Source organism: Haliotis rubra, unplaced genomic scaffold (assembly GCF_003918875.1).
Source record: "Haliotis rubra isolate DU_JTF1 unplaced genomic scaffold, ASM391887v1 Scf80, whole genome shotgun sequence".
Taxonomy (NCBI): domain Eukaryota; kingdom Metazoa; phylum Mollusca; class Gastropoda; order Lepetellida; family Haliotidae; genus Haliotis; species Haliotis rubra.
This window is the reverse complement of record NW_025767524.1, coordinates 1,947,707-1,970,771: the sequence shown is the minus strand read 5'-3', so window position 1 is coordinate 1,970,771 and position 23,065 is coordinate 1,947,707. Positions and strand designations below refer to the sequence as shown.

The following is a 23,065-nucleotide window of genomic DNA, read 5'->3' as shown; positions in this document are numbered from 1 at the left end:
GGTATGACGCGGTCGGGGATTGAACCCATGACCTTCCGCTCCTTGGGCGGACGCTGGTCATGCAAGAAACTTATGACTGGTTAGAATCCCAGTTGTCTGTGGGTTACAACAAAGTGGTAAAGATCTGAGACATGCATCACTTTGAGCTTCCCTCCCAAATAAAACTCACCATGTTATTACTGAAACAAAATTCAAAGCAACATTAAACCCTGCTAACTCATTAATGTTTTTAATTTATTATTCATTTTCATGCATTATGGTATTAAATTATTGACTATGTGTGTATTTTAATTGTATGACATGGCTGGACCACATGTTTGTTTTATCCTCTTAGTGTCTACATCACAGGTTTGTATACACCATGTTCATCCCTCACCCTTGAGTCCATACAGCTGAAATGTGATGTAGTAGTGGAGAGTGTCTGTTGTAAGTCAGCTAATGGTATGAGGCTGTGTTTAACTAGTCTGTGACTGAACCTTGTGTAAATTCAGAGGTGGACACAGCTTCTTCAGAAAGGGGGGTGCATACTCTTGAGAAGGGGTGTGTGTGTGCACACTTCAATTCCATCAGTTTTCAATGGTCATTTAATAAATGTTCAGGACAAAAGTGGGGTGCACACCCCTGCACCCCTGTCTGGATCCGCCGATGAAATTCAGTCTTTGCCTGATGTTGATGCCAAGAACCAAGCTATGGTTTGATGTGTTGGTTAAAAATAGAAACTACACTGAAGAGCAGCAGGTTTTCACGGTTGGTGGATGAACATATTGTATAGACACCTGCAGAATACTGACGATGTGTCACACCTGTTATAATGTACTTTGTTATACACATCCTCATGTAAACAGTCACACAACTCTGTTGTATTGAAGCATGACAGCAGCCAAATGATATCATGTATGTCCTATGCCAATGTAAACCAATGAAGATCAGGGTTAGAATTACTTTTCAGCAACCCATGCTTGTCATGAAAGGTGACTATCGGGATAAGGTGGTCAGGCTCGCTGACTTGGTTGACACGTGTCATCGTATCCCAATTGGGTAGATCTATGCGCATAATGTTGATCACTTTATTGTATGGTCCAGACTCGATTATTTACAGACCGCTGCCATATGTCCGGAATACTGCTGAGTGTAGCGTTACACAACAAACAAGTCTTCCTACTTGAGTGTCTGTTGTATGTCCTGTAATCATATCAAGCCAGTAGGGTTAGCTCTGTAGTCAAAGTGTCCAACACTCTAAAGGTTTGACTCCTAACAGGGGTACCAACTATGATGTCTATTCTAGGGGTGATACAGGGACTGTAGGTCTTATCGGTTTGTTTTGGACCAGTTGGTGGTTATCTTGACAACAAATTTCAAGCCTGTACACCTAGTCTGTCTTGTAGACCCTGAACTATATTATTTTCCCTTCTGCCCAGCCCTTTCTGTAATGTAGTAGCTCTAAATGATGCAAGATAGATTTCCATCTGAATCTCACATATCACTGACGATACATTTCAATTGAAATAGATTTATTTGTTCCTATCAAAACTTTCAATTTTCAGAGACCAAATGTCAGTTTGCCTTGACCTTGGGTATATGTTGTCTCAAGTACAAGGACCTCAGCTGTGTTGTTATACAGATAGATGGATAGATTGTGAATAAGTAAGTCACAGTTACTATTACCTTTGAGTATAACTATTGTTGGAAGAGGAACAACAGACTTTCTTCTCTGTATGTTGACAATATGTATAAATGTGTATAGAACGAGAGCAGTTCGAAAGTTTGATGTGGGATAAAAGACTGATACCGTCAGATTTGAGACGTAACCTACAGACACCATTCATCACGAGAAAGCCGGTCAATAGTGGGGAACCAACAGCAATACACCAATCTTTCTTGTGATTACATACAATACTAATGCTGTTTATTTCAATATCGTAAGAGTTATGGTTACTTATGGGCAGAAAATATAAAGCCTCCACACTCACAATGAAGGAATTCAGATCTATATCCCACATAGAACTTTTAATCTGCTCTGTACATGCAGGTGCTACACACTCATGTTTATTGTTATGTTTTAGTGAACAGATTTGTGCAATTATTGTTAAATGGATTTTGCATATTTGAAATTCATGTGTCATCCGTGGGAGCTTCCTTGTTGAAGCAAAGGTAAATGAATGCTAGTTTTTATACTGTGAAGTCTATGCCACTGGATATCAAAATCAGTCATGTGTTGATCACTGGATTGTCTTTGGTCCAGACTCGATTATTTACAGACGCGTAAATTGAATATTGCTAAATCTTAGCTATGACATAAAAGCCTGTGTTAAAAAACTCACTCCACGACTCATAGATGGGTCTCTACTGACTGGAGGACTCTTTCATCTCACCTCTCATTCATCACTTTGTTTGTTGGTGTGTGTTGAACAAGGATGTCTATGTCCAACATTAACATCCTGGTGGTATGAATGATGTTGATTCACAGCTGTGGCGGTGGGGTACTTTGTTAACTTTTGAAAAAGACCCGGTTCAATTCCCCACATGATTTTACATTTTAAAGATGTAACAACCCCAAAATGGCTCACTGTCTTGTATGTGACAATTTTGAATATATTTATAAAACTGATTTTTCTCAACTTTTCTTCCTTGATTTGTTATATACATTATTGCAATAAAAGCTGATAGTTTAGTTTTATAAAACTTTTTAAACTTTTCTTCCTTGATTTGTTATATAGCAATAAAAGCTGAAGCAGCCGCATGTTGACAACCAAGATACACCTAATTGTGATATCCACATGCCTCACTTTTCTTAATAATTGGAAGTGCTGCACTCAGTTCCAACTGGCTCAAATCGACCTGCGGGGCTGTGGGGTAGCCTAATGGTTAAAGCGTTGGCTCGTCACGCCGAAGACCCGGGTTTGAATCCCCACATGGGCACAATGTGTGAAGCCCATTTCTGGTGTCCCCCGCCGTGATGTTGCTGGAATATTGCTAAAAGCGGCGTAAAACCAAACTCAGTCAGTCAGTCAAATCGACCTGCCCTGGCTGCGTCCATGGTCTAGTGGAAAGTGGGTGCTTTGATCCCTGACCTCCACATACCCATAGATACAGATGGTGCTTGTAGTTACCTTGCCTGTGTCGGAGTGGGGTATCCATATTAAACATGGTGTCCCAGTTGTCAAGCTCTATAAAACAGGCACCAATCCCATCTAGCACAAGTAAACACGTCACTGTACCAGCGCAATAAATTGAACACAACGTTCACGCCAATATTGAGTCACCCTCTCTCTTCTACTTCACATAAACAACAAACTTATTCATATTTTAAAATGTAATTGTTTAATGACATGAGATGATTATGTACAGATATGACACAAGACTGACACCACTGGGCTGATACAACCAACACTCAGACTAGATACTTAACACACTGCCAATCAATACAGTGCCACCCCACTTATCCAGACTTGGTCAATTAGACCGTATAAATGAAGTTCTGGTTTCGGGACAGCTGTAGCCAGATTGTGTAATCATGTAGGCAGCTGTCACACACAACTATAAGTCAGGACAAGAGGGGCATCACAGTATATGATAGAGAATTCAGTAAAGCACGAAAGTAGTAGTATATGTAACTTGTCACTAGAATATTTACAAGGACAAATGTAGAATTAATGTGACTGAAAGAAAGGCCTACAGTCCCTGCACTATTGCAGTGTCTTAATCTGTTATATGTACTCAAAGGTATAAAACATCTGGAAATATTCTATATATATATATTTAAAGATAATCGTAACGAGCGAGAATACAGGGTTTTTTTTTACACTTTCTGGCTAAAACCATTTAGTTATGTTCATAGAGGAACTGGTGAAACACTGGATCTTAACAATCATAAAGAAAATGTCAATTAGCACATGATAGCTGTTCTGAGAGTTTCAACTAATTAATCAATTTTTGTTAATTACAAAACATGATTCATTTTTAAGAGCGACAATGTGAAGGGTTTTTATACTCACTTGTAAAAAAATCAATATCATGATATTTGATAATTAGGTATGAAATTTACATGTTTAATTCAGGAATATCTGGTTATCATCTTTCGAGTCTAAAAGTCCTTAGCATCATTTACAGAAACATAAGAGAAACCTGTAAGATATGCAGTTGTCCATACAATGTTTCATGTCAAATGTTTTCAACAGGATGTTTGAAACAGATCATGTCACTTAGTCAGAAGTTCCTCAGCATCATTAAACATTTTGGGAACAGAGACAATACAGATTTTACTCTTGGTGCAAGGCATCATTCCAGTGGGATGTCTGTCACCTGATATTAAATGCTTTAACCCCACAGACCTCTTGCAAACTGCTTGATAAGCAGATCTGTTACTGAGCATGTTAAGATTAATGATGCAACACAGACCATGTATACTGATTGTAAAAAGTTAAGCAACCAATGATCAAACTATCTACAATTCTTCAAATTGTGAAAACCTCTTTCATTGTTTAGAGTACAATGTATTTATTCACTGATATTTTCATCATCAATACATTGATGATCTAACCATATTACCCCAAAATGTCTAGTTTTTCCACAAAATGCACCAAACAAAATTACAATTTTAAAAGTGTTTGTTCCAGTTGTAAACATGCGGCTTTGTTAAATTCACTCAGCATAGAAACCAGCTGTTTAAGCAGGTACAAAATGTATATAGGTCTGCTACCAAACTGCAGAACATTTGAACCCAATAAAGTATGCTAGCTATTTCTGTTTTGAATGTTTCAAAAATGGTTGCTAAAATTCTGATTTTAAGGTTGTTTTTCAGACAAAGAATAATCCTGCTTTCACTTGGGGACCCATCAATGTTTTAGACTGATGCAGATAGCCACACCTGTGCTCTAAGTAACAAGTGCCTTAAATTTTAAAGAAAAATATCTTTGGTCTTTTGTAAATATTACAGGATCAATATGAAATCAACTATATACCCTTCTCAAAAATCAAATATCATTTTGGTGAAAGACAAAATCTGAAATTGTGATGCTCTGGAAATAATGTTTCTTATTTTTCTTCTCACAATACGCACAAAATATGTGATAAATAAAAACATCAAAATCGACATAGAGGACTTTCTACCAGAATATGTTAAACGTGGAACTCTCCTTTCATATTTACAAACAAAACCTGATATTTACATATAATTAATGAAAAATTTACATCAAAATGAATTTTATTAACATGTCAAAACAGTACAACACTCATTCTACATTTATTATATTTATTCAATATCATATTTATAATTGGTACAATCAAATACTGTATTTTCAAACCATAAAGGTCATGCCCTCACCAGCTTAGAACTATACCAGGAAACCATTAGCCATGGCACTAAACTCACAACTTTGAAATATTCTTATGTGATGTGAATGTTTCAGTTAATTTTGTGCAAATGGTTGTCAATGTTCTCAATTCTTATTATCTAAAGTATGATAGCACCAGTTTACAGAAAAGTATTTGACAAAAGTGATTCTTACAGTTAATAGCACATGTGAACTGAGATAATGTCCTCAAAGGAAGTCAACAATGTATTATTCTCCTATCTCAGTGAATAATATCTCCATTTTATTACAATATACACTCTGGACCCATTGAAAACTATAGATTTATTAAGAACGTTTTGTCACCATATTCAAGTCTCTAATCACAAACTTTTAACAGTTTTCCTCTGAGGCACGTATATGGAGTGAGATTTTGAACCAGATTCAAATGATTGAGTGAGTGACTTGGGTTTTGTGCCGCTTTTAGCAATATTCCAACAATATCAAGACGGGGGACACCAGAAATGTGCTGCACTCATTGTACCCATGTGGGGAATCGAACCTGGACCTTCGGTCGTGATGAGCCAATTAACCACTAGGCTACCTCACCAGCCCCAGACTCAAATGAAGATTTGGTGAAAATATGCCCTTGATATATATGATAATAAACTGGAGATGAGATACACTTGATAATCAAAGCTGACTGAGTTATGGCACCAGGACAATGTGTATACATGTTGTACAGGGCCCTGTTACTCAAAGCGATTGTAGCGCTACGACTGTCGTAAGTCAATGTTAAAGTATGGTTGTTACAATCATCTTAGCTTTACGATCACTTTGTGGAACAGGATCTAGGACCTTTAAGGCTAGCACATACGAACATGGCAATGATTTGCTGTAAGAAATGACTAGTGGTATATTCAGCTTGTGATTTCCCATTCAAGAGATAATGGCAACAATTTCAACACACTACCTGCGTTACACTGAGACATTCAGGCCTACTGTAACAGGAGTATACAGAATAAATAATGTCATATATCAACAGTGGTTTGGCTTTGATCATACACTAGGACATTGTAGTATACACAGACAGAGTTACCTCGGCTGTAAACATGGCATATGAGCTCTCCCTCCATCCACTGTCGCCGATATGAATACTGATCACGCTGAGATGGTTTCCAACCTAAACTGTCAATCAGAATTCTCTCAGGATTGTAAGTTTGTTTTTTCTCCATATAAACTTGACACCAACTGCCTTTACGTGAAGTAATATGAAATTTCAACACCATACAGTATTTAACCACAACTGGTGCACATTCTGCGTGTTAAGATGGCTGCACCCAAACTAAAGTACCTTACTACTGTAGGTATTACTTTCAAGAATTCCTATAAAAACAGTCACAGAATGTGCGCAAACAGTGAAAAAATGTCAGTCCTACTTTTCTTTTACATCAACACCTCTGTCATCAACAGCTGAGATGAATGAGCATTTCAATTTCAGCCACTTTATTTCATCGAACCCCCAAATATGAGTTCCATTTTGATCATCTGTTCACAAATATGGAGAAAAGCTCCATGACAGCTCAGTTTCCACACCAACCTCAGCTATGATCAGATTGCTTATACACAGCCGGCCTATGACATGACAGACCATAATGGGAGCATACTGGGCAATGCCGTTACCATAACAACCTGAAACATTTTGACATCGTTGTTTGTAAGTTTCCAAGGGCTGCTTCATCACGTGATGAAGATCAGACAGTAGCCCAGTTGTTATCCATATAGGGTTTCATGTGTTCATGGTCTACCAATTTCTTCACTGTTGCAGTTGTTACCTCACACTCCAATTCATTCAGGTCGGAGTCATGCACAGCTTAAACTCCATTAATCATCAAGCTCTGTATCTCAATCTTAGATATGGCTTTTCTCAATACTCAAATAATAAGTGACAAGTAACTGGAAGAAATTCTACCATTATCATCACAAACAAATGTAGACAGAATAACTATATTACAAGATTTTTCCCAGAAAACTGAGTCAGTAAATGTGACAATGTAATATGGTTGTGGACAGGTAATCACAGCAATGAACATAATTAGAAACTTCCACTTTCTTGAAAGAAAAGAATCCTTCTTCCTCAATGAATGTCATTCTTAGTTTTCAATGTTCTTTACGATGAAATATACAATCACCATTCGATTTATGTAGCTAAAATGAAAATCAACAAGTAACAACTCTAAAATGAGCTTATGGCAGTGAGTAGACACACTGTCTTCAACATCATGCCCTGTGTGGCTCTGATTGGTCACTCATTCACATTCCCTTTCACACATTGGACAACATATTGCAGTGAGCCCGCCCACTCTGGGTGACTGACAGTCAGGAGGGGTGTGTCTTCATACTTGGCTGTGCTGTCTTGGCGGTCTACCATCACGGCTTGGGGTTGGGGGGCGTACATTAGGAGAAGATGTTCTTGGGCCTAGGGATAGTAAGATATAATACATAATAAGAAAATATAATATGAAGAGCATGATATGACAGTTTACTTACTGTTCTATGACTGTGTGAGTAGTGTCATTCCAGCACGATGGCAAAGAATATTTTTTTGTATTTTCAGTGTATTTTATCTCCATTCTAACATATATAACCTGGACTAGTGTACGGCATGTACAGCTAGTGATGTCTCCATCTTGCTTAATAACAGAATATACCTTGCTCATGAGTGTGTTTGGACCCAATTTTGAACATTGACTCATTTGAATAATAATAATTAAGGCAGAGACAGAGAATGAGTACAGGGAATCATAATCATAATAGAATGGTTGTGTCGAAGTTGAAGGGATCTACATCAATACTTCGAGGTATCAGAGATTTGACCCAACCGAAACATGATGAATTGAGAATTAATATATAGGGAGCTAAGTTTTACTTCAAGACAATTGTAAGTTTGACAAACCTCTAAAGACAATTTTAAGCAGAACAAAGGTACTTACCCATCCTTGGGTCCATTAAATGAGGGGGAGGCATCCTTGGGGGTGGGGAATTAGGACTGAAGGGAGGTGGGGACCTCGAGGACCAGGCATCATGTCCGGGGTGGTGGTCTGTAGGGTGGGGTCCTCCTGTCCATAGGATGAGGGGGACGTCGGTCAAACGGGGGTGGGGACCTGCCTTCCTGTATCATCCGACCAGGGGGTGGGGATCTGCCATCTGGGGGCATGTGGGGAGGTAACCTGGCACCTGGGGGTGGAGGGCGTCGATCTGGAGGGGGAGGGAGTCTGTCATGAGGAGATCCACGGAAGTCATCATCCCTGAAAGTCAAATTGTCAACAAGTTTAATAAGAGGCCAACGTTTCTTTGAACACTCAAGTGAGGGCTTAACTTCCTTCTGAAGATTTTCATAATAACTAACTTCTGGTTCTTGTTTAGTCCATGTTACTAAAGACATAAACAGGTGCACATGTAAGGTGTGACAGTTCTCTACTTACCTGAGGTGAGGAGGGGGTATAGAACCTCTTGATGGGGACCTCTCCATGCCGGGAGGGGAAGGGGGGCCATTCATCATGCCTGGAACCATTATGTCAGTGTTAGCAACCTTCACTAGTTGAAGCAATACCCTCTAGAACACATTCTCGACTTATATCTATTTGTTTGATATTTAATGAAAGTGTTTCAGAGGATCACAGAAGCCTTCAATAATTGATTCTGAACCACATAAATATGTACCTATTGTCATGGGCAACATAGAAGTTGAATAATACAATGTATTTTCTGCAACAGACAAAAATTGTGAGTACCGGGTATATCATACTATAATAGTGCTGCAGCAGTTACCTGGGGGTGGCATGCCTCGTGTCGGCAGGGGGCGTATCAAACCCCCTGGTCCCATCATCTGTCGCCGCTCCAGCTCTGTCAACCTACAACATTCATGTCACATCACCATCTGGGCTGAGCATGGTGGGACTAATACTGCATTGAACAGAACTTCTGATATATCAGGATGTGAGCTAAACATAGGAAGAAATCCCAAAGAGAGTCAGTAGAGTAGCGACCAACCTGGGATTAAAACCAGCAAATAAAGCCTGCAGCAAAGGGATGCAACTCTGCATATGTTTGAGAACTGTGACTTTGATCTACCAGTATACATACAGTGAGTGAGTTTGGTTGAACACCGTTATGAACAATTTCCCAGTTCTGACTAGTCAGCTTACTGTGGTAAGGTCTCTGTCGTCTACCACTTTGGTAAAACCATGGGTATGGTACTGACAAACCAAGAAACCTAATCAGGGTGAACTGGGATTCAAACTCAAATTCATAGGTTTCTGGCATGTCCAAGGGGACACAACTCCACACAGCAAACTGGAAGTTATATTCTCATTCACAGTATGTAACAAATTTATCCATGAAATGTGCAGGTACTTCAAGCTTTCCCCTACAGCAGCTCTCAATATATAATCATATGTGTCCTAGATTTAGTACTTTCAACATCTGCAGTGTGACAGATATATCGATCACTAATCACAACCATGTTTAAATACAGTATATTTCTACTCACTTCTGACGTAACACCCCGGCATCATGGCGGACCTCCTTCAGCTCTCTCTCTGCAGCTCGGGCTGCTAACTGGAAACAATGTTAACAAACTCAACAAACAGTTCAATACCCAAAAATGTACATCCACCATGATATAATGTACATATAACAAAAATTCCATAGGCATTTCAGTCACCAGAGTTTTATCGGGTCTATCATATATACATCACATAGACACAACTGTTTGGCACCTTCATGACGTGCTTCTTATTGCAAATGCACAAAGACAGAACACATACCCAGTTTTCATGAGCCTTTTTCTCATTTGCAGAAATCTGAAAATTGAAGAATACATACTTGTGATTCTAACAGATATATTCTTGCATCTCGCACCACACTAGTCTGAACAATACACTTGCTTGAACTTCAGTCTTGTTAAATATTGCTCTCTATATACCATCATGCATTTCCATAGTACTAACAAATTTACTCAAACACAAGCCTGAGGCTTTGCTGTGAAAAGAGAACATTTTAACGACTAATCTAGCAATTAATCCAAAAGTGTTGTTAAATCTTTAAATGATCACTAGTTCATGATTAACATTACCTGCTGTCTGAAATCTCTCTCGGAGGATGCCAGCTCCCTCTTCAATCCTTCTGCCTGTGCTCTGAAATGATAAAACATGTTACCATGGTTACTGATATCTCCTCAGCCAGTACCATAGTAGATACCATATTCAAGCACTATCAAGACTCTGCGGCCTTATCCACTTCGGTCACCTTGACAACCATGGGTATCTAATGAGGTAGTGAGTTAACTTTCTATGCTTCTACAATATTCTAGCTATGTTATTATAGAGTCAGAGTTGGTCAAACCAGCTGCCAATAGCATTAGGTAATAGTCCATGCCTCTGGGATATGATAAATACAAACAGCACATACCAACCAACCCTCATAGGTCAGTTTTTTGGACAGTCATGGATACTGGGGACTATTCTGTACCAGAATGGCCAGGGGGTATTGTCAATCTATCTGGCCAAGAATGTCCACATACTAAACTGTGTATACAAAACATCTATGTTATGACTCACTTGTACATCTCGACCTCCTCCTCCATCAGACGAGCACGTTCATCGATGTTCTCCAGCTTGTTGACGTTCTGTTTCTTTAGCGCTTCATGCTCACCAAGCTCTCTGTCAGGAAGAAGCATAAGAAACTGGCTATACTACAGGAGACGAGATTCACCATAATGTATCACACAGAGAGAAACTGGTCCCATTTTAAAATCTCATCTCATGAATTCCATGCAAGATGAAATTCTGACATATGAGAGCTAGAGATTTTCATGAAATAGTTTTGGAGAATATCAGCAATGTTTTCATGAGAATTCATAGCTAGACACAACCTGTCACCCTACTCCCCTGGCTCCACCACCTCCCTTCACTCAACTACCTCCCTCTTTCCTCCACACACCTCTGAAGCTGGGTTTCCTTCTCCTTGAAGTAGTTGGACAATACGTTGAGTTTAGTCTGAGCCTCCAAGCACTGCCGGTCTGCCTTCATCTTGTCTGTCTGCAGCGTCTCCATGTCACGCCGACACTTCTCCAGCTGGTCTGAAAACATTACATTCACCTTTACCCAAAATAGTCTTAGTGACACAACTGTCACAAATCCAATACATCAACATGGACTTTTCATAGCTGCAGCACTAACACTTTCAGACTTGATTGAAATGTAAATTTCACTGATTCTCTGCACGTCTTACGTGTGGACCATACAGAAAAATTATATGAAGGGTTCTAGGTAAACAATACAATGACGTCAGGATCAGGGGAGATAACTCAGGGTTAGGATAGGTATACCACTAGGAATAGCTATGACTTAGTGTTTAAAATTTCACTTGATTTTCTGTATGTATCTGTGAATCCACAGGAATAAGGCTACCATAATCCATAGGGAATCTTTACGTTATAATTATGGACTTTTCATTGCTGCAGCACTAACACTTTCAGGATGCTATCTGTGCTGTAAAATCTGTTTCATTCTGCTGTTACTGTCAGCCTTATAAAATGTTCTAACAGGTTGGTCTACAATTTGGTCAGGAGTTCTTATCGGAGCAGGGTAACTACCTGTCTAACTACAGCTTAACGCAACATGTGGGTGGTTAAGTTAAGTATTTCCATCACCGGCCAAACACTGACAGAGTGACAGCTGATGGCAGTCATCGTAATGATTATTGACTTGTGATCCCAGCAACAGCACTCCTGAATACTTGATTAACACAGTTCACAAACTATATAACATGCCCTTGAGCATAACTGTTGTCTCCATATTGATACAAATAATAGTATGCCCTTGATGGACACGTTTGGAAAAAGTGTTTTCATGCCTGATAGAGGATCAATGAGTTAAGAATGTCTAAGTAAGAAAGTATATCAGGTCACAAGAGCAAGCAAGAAAACTAGTAGTTGAAAGTGGTGTGATCAATGCTGTCAAGGTCCGGCAGAAGACATAGTGTTGTCAGTACCTTCTACTTCCTTCCTTCCATCTGTCTCTATCTGCAGTCTGTTCTCTACAGAGTCATGCTCGTCTTGTAACGCCCGGAGGGATGCATTCACCTTACAGGAGAACAAGTCACATTAACATGGCTCCATGTGTGTTTGTCATCTCATCTTGGTTCAAATTACCATCCCGCTCAAAATAATGTTATACTATATAATATATACAACAATCTGTTAATAAAGCACTTATATTTCATTTACATAGCATCTTTGGCAGCTATGCTGTTCGCAGGCCCAATGTACAATGTACAGAATATATAGACGAAATAAGTGTGTATAAGCTCCTTGCAGAAAGCTTGCAGACATATATTGATACATATTTTATTTCTATGGGAAGATTGTCCCTAAAGTAGAAACGATGCACACTTGAAAGAGCAAATACAAGCTTTTCCTAGCATACATTTTTTAAAAAGGGAAGTTAAACTGTTACTCATTTATTGAGACCTCCATTTTTTCATCTTAAAGCTCTAAACACCCAAACTGTGACCATTATTTAAAATTCTTAAACCACAAACATCTGAACAGTGGTATCAGCCAAAATATCTCGACATGTTTCCATTTGTTCATCTGACCTATCCGCTGCTCCTGAGCTGAGTGGAGTTCTGAGAAATGTGTCAATGGCCCTGATGAACAGGGCTTAGCAGTAACCTCACAGCAAGACCTAACAATAGGGATACTGAACAAATGGACAAAGCATCACTTTCATAAACTAGACCGCTGCTTACTCTAGAGACATCCATCATCTTCTGTATCTTCTCCTCAACCTGGGTCTGGTCCACTGAAACAGTGTAGGCTGTCCGTGTATACATGGAAAATATAGCACAGATCTTCTGTTCAGTCATGGCACCATTATCACTGACTCCTATACAACAGTTCATCAACATACAACACCATGCATTGTACAGATAAATGTGAATTGCTACAAACAAATGGTTCTTGGAAAATGACTTTTGAGGTCAGCAAGTCCTCATGAGCGTGACTGAAGAGTTAGTAGAAATTAGCTGTGAACCAATTTCCTTGTCCAAGTCCTAGAACATACTAACACAAAGATATAAACAGCACTGATCTTCTCCACCTAAGGTTCATACATTTTTCTTGTATAACAGACCAAAATAATTTGGACCAATCAAATACTGGAGTGGTAAACTGATTTGATTTGATTTCCAATGTCAAAATTTCAATATTAAGAACAGAAACCACATAAAAGAACAACACTCTTTCTTCAGTGGTTCTCTCTTGTGGGTGAAGATTCAATTGAGTTCATAAATAACAATAAAATGGAACGGCCTGTATTACTCATATTTAAGAAAGGCTGTAGAAGGTATTTTTAAAGAATACAGATCTGACTGCTTTACTCATATAACAAATTTCTCAATACTGATCAGAAAGTTCACATGACACAAACTCCTATTGAGATGTCCTTCATGCAGTAAGGCATCATATCCCGGCAAAGGATCGGATTTCACTGACATGGATATTTTCTTAATACACAAGACTCATCTGGCATAAGGGCAATAATAAACTGATGTCATACAGAGGTGTCACACAGATTAAAGTAACACCTAAAATAATAACCAGAGCATCTTCATGTTAACCATTAACATTCAAACAAATTCTCATAAAATTAGAGTAAAATCAGTTGAAAATGATGCAGAAAGGCAATGACTGGATGCATGAAAGATATCATGCACAGGTAATGAAACGTTGTTGGCCGTTACCTTCATCCTCATCATTCCCCTCCAGAACCTTCAGCTGCCGGAAACAGTCCTTCAGGACCTGCAACACACAACCTGGATGTAGGACATATACTTATCCTGGATGTAGGACACATACTTATCCTGGATGTAGGACATATACTTATCCTGGATGTAGGACATATACTTATCCTGGCTGTGGGACATATACTTATCCTGGCTGTAGGACACATACTTATCCTGGATGTAGGACACATACTTATCCTTGATGTAGGACACATACTTATCCTGGATGTAGGACACATACTTATCCTGGATGTAGGACACATACAAACATGCACAATATAATATAACAGGATGAATTCTGATGCAGTCATCAGTAAAATATAATACAGAACACTATTATTTAACCCAAAGAAATATATCCTAGCATTGTGTAATTTTAGTTACAGTTTTTGCTCTATAAATTAATTAAGATTAAGATTACCGTGTGTAATTGAACCGGAAATAGCAATCAGCTGTGCACAGGTTTCCCGGCGAACAAGTTCAAACATGCACAATAAAATATAACGGGATGAATTCTGACGCAGTCGTCAGTAAAATATAATACAGAATACTATTATTTAACCCCCCAAAATATATCCTAGCATTGTGTAATTTTAATTACAGTTTTTATGTAAAATATATATAATCAAAACTAAGGTTATACGGACCCTCATGAACGTGGTAAGCAGAAGTTGTACGCACATGGAATGGGGTAAAATACGGAAGCCATTTAAATTCACACATTTTTACCGATGTTACTGTAAACTAGCAGTCAATGGAAAACGAGGCGGTAATCAGTTCGTGATTGTTGAATGGGGTAAAATAAGCAAGCCAGTTTCTTGCTACAATAAATATGATATCTAGAGAAGCAAAATAGGCCTACCTTTAGAATACAGCACCACAAACTTTAAAAATACGTCATAATACCCTTTTACGTAATGTAATGTGATTTTGTTCGAAAGCACGTTCTCGATACAATGCCCTATGACGCCTGCATGGCAACACGGTTGTCTGGCTCAGCGAGTGCGTTTAAGCTCCGCTCACTGGTGTTTCATTTCTACGAGCTATGTCATTGCATAAGCCCAACGATGTTGAGAGTTTCCAGTAGTTGTATACCGGCGGATGCGCAATATTTTGCAAGCACCAGTTTGAAATATTTTTCTTTTTTCACTAATACGCTCATATTTATTTGTATTGCGGGCTGCTGAGGTGTTATGTTTTGTGTATTTTGTATTTTGTAATTTTTTAAATTTACATCTATATTTTTGTCATTCAGTAATTTGCACCATTACATAGAAAAGTGTTTTATTAGTATTTTATTTTTCGAAGCGGTAATAATGCATTACACTAGACACGTCAGTCGTGTTTGTGCCGGTTCAGTCAGTGCATTCTATTTATTAGGATTGATTCAAGGGATTGGGGTTAGGGTTAGGGTTAGGGCTAGGGCTAGGGCTTAGGGTTAGGGTTAGGGTCCTAATGCAATATAGTAGGTACATGTCCGGTGGTTCGGTCAATGCATTCTATTTATTAGGATTATTTCAAGGGGTTAGGGTTAGGGCTGAGGGGTTAGGGGTTAGGGGTTAGGGTTAGGGTTAGGGTTAGGGTTAGGGACCTAATCCAATATAGCAGGTACATGTCCGGTGTAATACGTGAGTACCATTTGTTGTTTTTCTTTTTTGCATTTTAATACTTTTTTGACACAAAAACGGAAACCCAAAACGTCGAAAAGTACATTATGAAATGGGTTAATGTAGAAATTTGGGGCTAATGGAAATTGGCCTGGAATTTGCACTCAAGCCTATTTCACACGCAACATAAATTTTGTTCAGTAATGATTGAAGGCTAACTCACCCTCGTGCCGTCACTGCACATGCTCATGTCTCCCTCGCTCCTTAGTGCGATCCACATTATCCTTACAGTGTTCCCTACATCACTTTTCTGTCACAAAATCACCGATTTATATAAAAGCGCGTCATTCATGCATGCACCGTGAAATCGTCTGGCGCTGGCGTCAACAACTCTTTTCAGTTTGAGGCATATCGGCTCATTCCACGCCACCGCGTTAATTTGTAGATTACGGAATGGGACGAGTGTGCCAAATGGCATCAGATCCATTCGGCAATTGTCCGAAGAATAAAATCACGCGACACCAAGTCTACCCGTAGCATTCGTAATTGTCCGTGACCTATTCGACTCTTTCCGTTCATTTCCGTGACGTCACAGGAATGACTCGATAAATTTGCACATTGTGCAACAGTGTGGACGTAGCTCAGTCGGTTAGCTGTCGAGCTAACAATCCAAAGGTCGCGGGTTCGTGTCCGACGGGTTCTCTCAAACTGGTTGCATGTCTTAATGGCATGTGACCTACGGCAGAGATCGTCCTCACGAGAAGTTGTGGTGCTGTATTCTAAAGGTGCTCCTTTATGCATTTTCTGTCAACTACACTTCGTTTCGATCCGTGAGTAGACACAATATATATGACTGTGAATTCTTTGAATAATGTGGACCAAAGTTATAATTATTGGTAACTGCCAGTTGTCTGTGGTCTGTTTGCCGCGATTAGGACCCCATCGCGGGGGATCGACTTATGCACGAAACATACCATTTTGACACTGATTTCAAGGGTCAAGTATGGGGGTCGTCTTATCCATGGGGTCGTCTTATAGATGGTCATATACGGTACTTAGCATTTAACCATGGCATGTATCTGTGACATGAGCTTATGGCATGAATCACATGTAAGCATGCAAATTAGATACCCAAAGTGGGATTTCTTTCACCCAAGCGCAGGTTGATGCGAAAGATAAATATCTGTGAAATTATACCATACATGCATAATAACTAGAATTCACAACTCAACAATGGCAAATATCAACCTTCTTCAAACATCACTCACCCACTTCGTACATTACGGTAAGAGTATACATGACCAAATGTCAAAGCAGTGAGTGAGTGAGTGAGTGACTGGGCAGGCGAGGGAGGGAAGGAGGGAGGGAGGGAGGAGATCATAAAGTAATAACGGGCAGACCTCTAACCCCAGGAGTAAGATAACATGGTGAAAGTTCTACCACACCCACCTCCATCTCATTGTCCTTGAAGGCGACTGTCTCTTGCATCTGTTTGAACTCTTCCTTGTTCTGACGAAGCCTCTCATTCAGATCCTCCACCCTGCAGACAAAGGATTTCAGGTCATGGAAATCATGAAAAATATATATGCCAAAAATCTGCAAACAGCAAAAGGCACCACTTCAAGATCTGTTTGATATATCTGCCAAGTTTTGTAGAAAGACATTGAACTGTTTTCAACTTGTGCTCCGCAAATGAAGCCCACCCCTCCTTTTTGAGAATAAGTCCAAATCATTTAAATGGAAACCGAAAAAAATAGAAATGCCAAAAAATCTGCAAATAGCAAAAGGCACCACTTTGGGATCTGTCTCAAATATCAAGTTTAGTTGAAAGATAAAGAAAGGTTTTCAAGTTGTGCTCCGGAAACAAAGCCTACCCCTCCCTTTTGAGATTAAGTCCAAATTGTTTCCATGGAAACCGAGAAAGAAAAAAATGCCAAAATCTGCAAACAGCTAAAGGCACCACTTCAAGATTTGTTTGATATATCTGCTAAGTCTTGAAGAAAGATATTGAACAGTTTCCGACTTGTGCCCCGGAAATGAAGCCCATCCGTCCTTTTTGAAAATAAGCCCAAATCATAAACCTGCCATTACATCTTATTTCTTTACTGAAATTAGTGAACAATCACAGGGGGAACAAGCACAAATGGTTCTCAAAATCCAGAGGCAGATCCAGGAACCAAGAAAGTGAAAACATAAATCCCAACACCACAAAGGCCAGAAGGCTTGGTGTGAGACGTACTTCTCCTTCCAGTCATCAGCCTCCGACAGCAGCTGTTGTTTCCTCGTCTCCAGCTGTTTCACCTGCTCCGAGATGCTCTTGATCTGTCCCTTCAGAGTATCCGTGTCTTCCGCCATATCCTTCAGTTCCTTTGATTTCTGAGACCAACAGAAGACAGACACATGTACAGTGAAGCCTCGTTAATCCGGACGGTTGCGTTTCTCAGTAAATTCGTCCGGATTGCGAATAGTCCGGACTACTGAATCAAGACCCAAGTTTCTTCCCTAAGAATTACAAAAACGACACGAATCTGGATAAAACAAATAAGCATTTAATGTAAAGCTTAATTCATCACATCAATAATTTTACCGAGTGACATCCGCATGTTGATCTGACGTGTCTGATCACGTCCTGCCTCAGCACAGGTGAGGTAATGTCTAACAAGCGATCTATTGTAGTATGCCTTGAATGTCCGAATTATTCCTGCATCCATCGGTTGAATATGAGGCGTGGTATTTGGTCACATTTAGCAAAGTTAGCGAAGCACACTTCGACTTGCAGCATTGTCGTAAAGCAAAATCACTTTTAGTCCACGTGACCCGGATCTGTCTGTCAAAGTACATTAACCAATCACAAAACAGCTCACTTGTCATCCACGCCTTTGTATTGTGGTGTCAATCAAAGCGCCAAATGTACAGTATCTTCAGTCGGGAGCTTTTTATGTCTAATTAAAACAACAACCCAGTTGGCCAGTTATTTAAGTAAACATCGCCGGGCGGTGTTGTTACGGTTCGTGAACACGACTTACAGCGTCCGGACTGTGAAGCAATTTACTGTTTATTTTACTGATTGGTGACAGCTACTTACCGTCCGGTTCCGGAAACCGAATTTCCGGATTATCAAGGCAAATTATATAGGCATAGATTGGTAACAAGCTGAAATCGCCCGGGAGGCGAGACATCCGGATTATCGGAGTCCGGACTAACGGGGCTTCACTGTACCTATAATGTCTGACACATGTCAACAGTGACAGGCTGACCTACCAGCACTGCGATAAGCATGCTAACTGGTTTTGAAAACAATTTAATCCATCTCTGGTGTACACGGACTTTGTCCAGTAATACATTGCACTTACCTTTTGTAACTGTTCCTCTGATTTCTTATTCTTTTCTTCTAATTTAGAAATCTGCTTATGTAAGTCTTTAACCTAAATGCAACACAAAAGTGTAAACATTACCAAAAAACATAAGTATTACAAAAGTTTACTGAAGCGAGAAAAACATGTTCATACAATATACCTCATCAACTACATTCCAGTTCAGAGTCATGGAAATCATGGTCATCAATATCCCCCGCCACAGTGTCCGTTTCTGTTTGGTTCTTGTTTTTAAACACCACCATGACATGTCCTGAAAACACTTACCAAATTTTGTTTCCCTATCTAAAACGGTTTCTGTGAAAATCTGTCCCCCATTGGGGATACCGTGCACTATGTCAAGAAACACATGACAAGGGGCCATAACTCTGTAACAAATTGTAACATGGTTTCCGTCTTCGAACTCCATCAAGGCATTCATTTCTTGAAAATACACACCAAATTTTGTTTCCCTATCTAAAACAGTTTCTGAGAAAATACCTTGCACTAAGTTGCACTAAGTCAAGAAATGCATGACAAGGGGCTATAACTCTGTAAAAAATCATAACACGGTTTCCATTTTCGAACTCCATCAAGGCATTTGTGTCCTGAAAACACATACCACATTTGGTTTCCCTATCTATAACGGTTCTTGAGAAAATCTGTCCCCATCATCTCGGATGGAAGGACGGAGCTCCACTTCACGGCGGGGGATAATAATCCCATGAGAACTCACATACACAGGTCATCTTCACTCTATATTTGCATGTTGTCAGTCGAGATAATAAAACTCACTTGTGCGATTGTGCCTTGACTTAAGTCTTTGATATTTCAATTTTGTACAATGACACATGAAAAAGAATTAGGAGCCTTTGTTTCACAATAACAAAGATGTTTTAATCCCTTTTCATAATCTTATACCTGATACTCTTATACCCTATTTCTCCTTCATGATGATGACCTTGAAATATGATCTTGAAGTCCAAACAACTATTGATTGATTGATAAGAGAAGCAATAACAAACAGGGACAACTGACACATAATCAAGCTACCGACCACCCCAGCATTGGTTACTGGGGACCTGTTCTTATCCAGAATCCCCTCAAAGGTCACGCTACAGCCTACATTACTCTCACCTGCTTGTCCTTGGACTGAGTGTCTCCCTTGGTAGAGGACACCTGACCTGTGAGGTCGTCCACCTGCTCCTCCAGCCTCATCATCTGGGTTTTCAGAGCCTCATTGTGAAGCTGGAACACATCAGAAAAATATGTCAAAATCCTCCGACATGTTGCCGCTTCAAAGGTATCTACATGTATTTAAGTTGCTTACTCCCAATGGAATTCCAGATGGACAATTTAACTAATAACTTCCTCTAGGAATTGAGAAAAGTCATAGCTTTCAATATGTCCATTTCAGACGTTTGTTTGATATCAGGTGTGGAAGAAAATGGAGGTCCATCTTATAACTCTACACACATTAGTCTCAGTGCCACTGCTCTATGCAATGCGGCATTCCGTACCTTGACATTCTGTAGTTCGGTCTGCACACCCCCTGAGGTCGTCTCCTGGGACATCAGCTGCTCCTCAATGTGTTTTTTCTGGAATATGATTTCAAACTATGTCATAACACGACTAATTTACACATGCACTGAAAGATGGAAAGTAGAAATAACACAGTCTTCCCTCTCACTCTTCCCTATCTCCTACGTCATCAGGCAACATCCACCACCTCACACTAGCATCACCCCTCACCTCGCTCCGGGTAAAGGTGTGACCTCCACACACTCACTCACTCCAACATCAGGCACCATCCACCATCTCACACTAGCATCGTCCCTCACTTCGCTCTGGGTAAAGGTGTGACCTCCACACACTCACTCACTCCAACATCAGGCAACATCCACCACCTCACACTAGCATCAGCCCTCACCTTGCTCCGGGTAAAGGTGTGACCTCCACACACTCACTCACTCCAACATCAGGCAACATCCACCATCTCACACTAGCATCACCCCTCACTTCCAGCTCCTGGGTAAAGGTGTGACCTCCACACACTCACTCACTCACTCCAACATCAGGCAACATCCACCACCTCACACTAGCATCACCCCTCACCTCGGCTCGGGTAAGGTGTGACCTCCACTCACTCACTCACTCACTCCAACTTCAGGCAACATCCACCACCTCACACTAGCATCAGCTCTCACTTCTAGTAAGCTCCGGGTAAAGGTGTGACCTCCACACACTCACTCACTCACTCCAACATCAGGCAACATCCACCACCTCACACTAGCATCACCCCTCACCTCGCTCCGGGTAAAGGTGTGACCTCCACACACTCACTCACTCACTCCAACATTAGGCAACATCCACCACCTCACACTAGCATCACCCCTCACCTCACTCCTGGTAAAGGTGTTATCTCCACACACTCACTCACTCACTCACTCCAACATCAGGCAACATCCACCACCTCACACTAGCATCGCTCCTCACCTCGCTCCAGGTAAAGGTGTGACCTCCACTCACTCACTCACTCACTCCAACATCAGGCAACATCCACCACCTCACACTAGCATCAGCCCTCACCTTGCTCCGGGTAAAGGTGTTACCTCCACACACTCACTCACTCCAACATCAGGCAACATCCACCATCTCACACTAGCATCACCCCTCACTTCGCTCTGGGTAAAGGTGTGACCTCCACACACTCACTCACTCACTCCAACATCAGGCAACATCCACCACCTCACACTAGCATCACCCCTCACCTCGCTCCGGGTAAAGGTGTGACCTCCACTCACTCACTCACTCACTCCAACTTCAGGCAACATCCACCACCTCACACTAGCATCGCCCCTCACTTCGCTCCGGGTAAAGGTGTGACCTCCACACACTCACTCACTCACTCCAACATCAGGCAACATCCACCACCTCACACTAGCATCACCCCTCACCTCGCTCCGGGTAAAGGTGTGACCTCCACACACTCACTCACTCACTCCAACATCAGGCAACATCCACCACCTCACACTAGCATCACCCCTCACCTCACTCCTGGTAAAGGTGTTATCTCCACACACTCACTCACTCACTCACTCCAACATCAGGCAACATCCACCACCTCACACTAGCATCGCTCCTCACCTCGCTCCAGGTAAAGGTGTGACCTCCACTCACTCACTCACTCACTCCAACATCAGGCAACATCCACCACCTCACACCAGCATCGCCCTCACCTCGCTCCGGGTAAAGGTGTGACCTCCACTCACTCACACACTCACTCCAACATCAGGCAACATCCACCACCTGACTACCTCACCTCACTCTGTATCAGCTGTAGCTGGTCCTCTAAGTTCTCCTTCTCCTTGGTAGCAATGAACAGCTTCTCCTCAATCTCACGGACAACAACTGGAAAGTCACAACACAGTTACATGGCCAAACAACAACAACAAAGTCAAGCATGCACTGATTGGATCTGGTTATTTTCAGATACCTCCTGTATACCATTTCAAAGAATACACAACTCAAATTCACTACTGATTGTCGGTTTGTTTGTTGTAAAAAACCTATCCTACAAATCCTACCTGAACGATGCTGGCCTGTAAATAAGGGATCACTCATAATTTATGGCTAGGGGGGCTGATGATGATTTTCATGGAGAAGCATGTACAATGTGAATGACACCCCTAAAATTTACATACGAAGTAAGTGACACACTCCCCTTCCCCTGAATTCCCCCTAGTATATGTGTACAAAACTGATGCCCCCCCTTACCTCCCCAGAACACAATGGGTGACCCCTCCTTAAAATATCATCATCACCCGACCAAGCCATAAATTATGAAGAGTACAGCCCCTAACTGATTCTCGACCATACAATCCAATATTGTAAACCAAGAGTCACTGTGTTCTTTAATCTGATTGGTTGAAAAACGTGATCAAATGGTATTCGATTCCCGGAA

The 23,065-nt window shown here is 40.6% G+C and overlaps 1 protein-coding gene across 1 annotated transcript in view; it reads right to left on the bottom strand.

Moving 5' to 3' along the window:
* Nucleotides 1–3,304: 3,304 nt before the first annotated feature.
* The window catches only part of LOC124261518 (transport and Golgi organization protein 1 homolog), a 37,398-nt gene continuing 17,637 nt past the window's right edge, over nt 3,305–23,065 (bottom strand). The window contains exons 4-21 of the mRNA XM_046695838.1: nt 22,424–22,512; nt 20,622–20,699; nt 20,239–20,349; nt 19,102–19,173; nt 17,988–18,124; nt 17,198–17,288; nt 14,100–14,157; nt 13,107–13,159; nt 12,348–12,438; nt 11,295–11,433; nt 10,913–11,014; nt 10,429–10,489; nt 10,121–10,156; nt 9,844–9,911; nt 9,123–9,205; nt 8,777–8,855; nt 8,285–8,599; nt 3,305–7,770 (exon numbers count right to left, since the gene is read on the bottom strand). Of these exons, the coding sequence (XP_046551794.1) occupies nt 8,374–8,599; nt 8,777–8,855; nt 9,123–9,205; nt 9,844–9,911; nt 10,121–10,156; nt 10,429–10,489; nt 10,913–11,014; nt 11,295–11,433; nt 12,348–12,438; nt 13,107–13,159; nt 14,100–14,157; nt 17,198–17,288; nt 17,988–18,124; nt 19,102–19,173; nt 20,239–20,349; nt 20,622–20,699; nt 22,424–22,512 (1,574 nt within the window). The 3' untranslated portion in view covers nt 3,305–7,770; nt 8,285–8,373. The remainder of the gene's footprint in view (nt 7,771–8,284; nt 8,600–8,776; nt 8,856–9,122; nt 9,206–9,843; nt 9,912–10,120; nt 10,157–10,428; nt 10,490–10,912; nt 11,015–11,294; nt 11,434–12,347; nt 12,439–13,106; nt 13,160–14,099; nt 14,158–17,197; nt 17,289–17,987; nt 18,125–19,101; nt 19,174–20,238; nt 20,350–20,621; nt 20,700–22,423; nt 22,513–23,065) is intronic.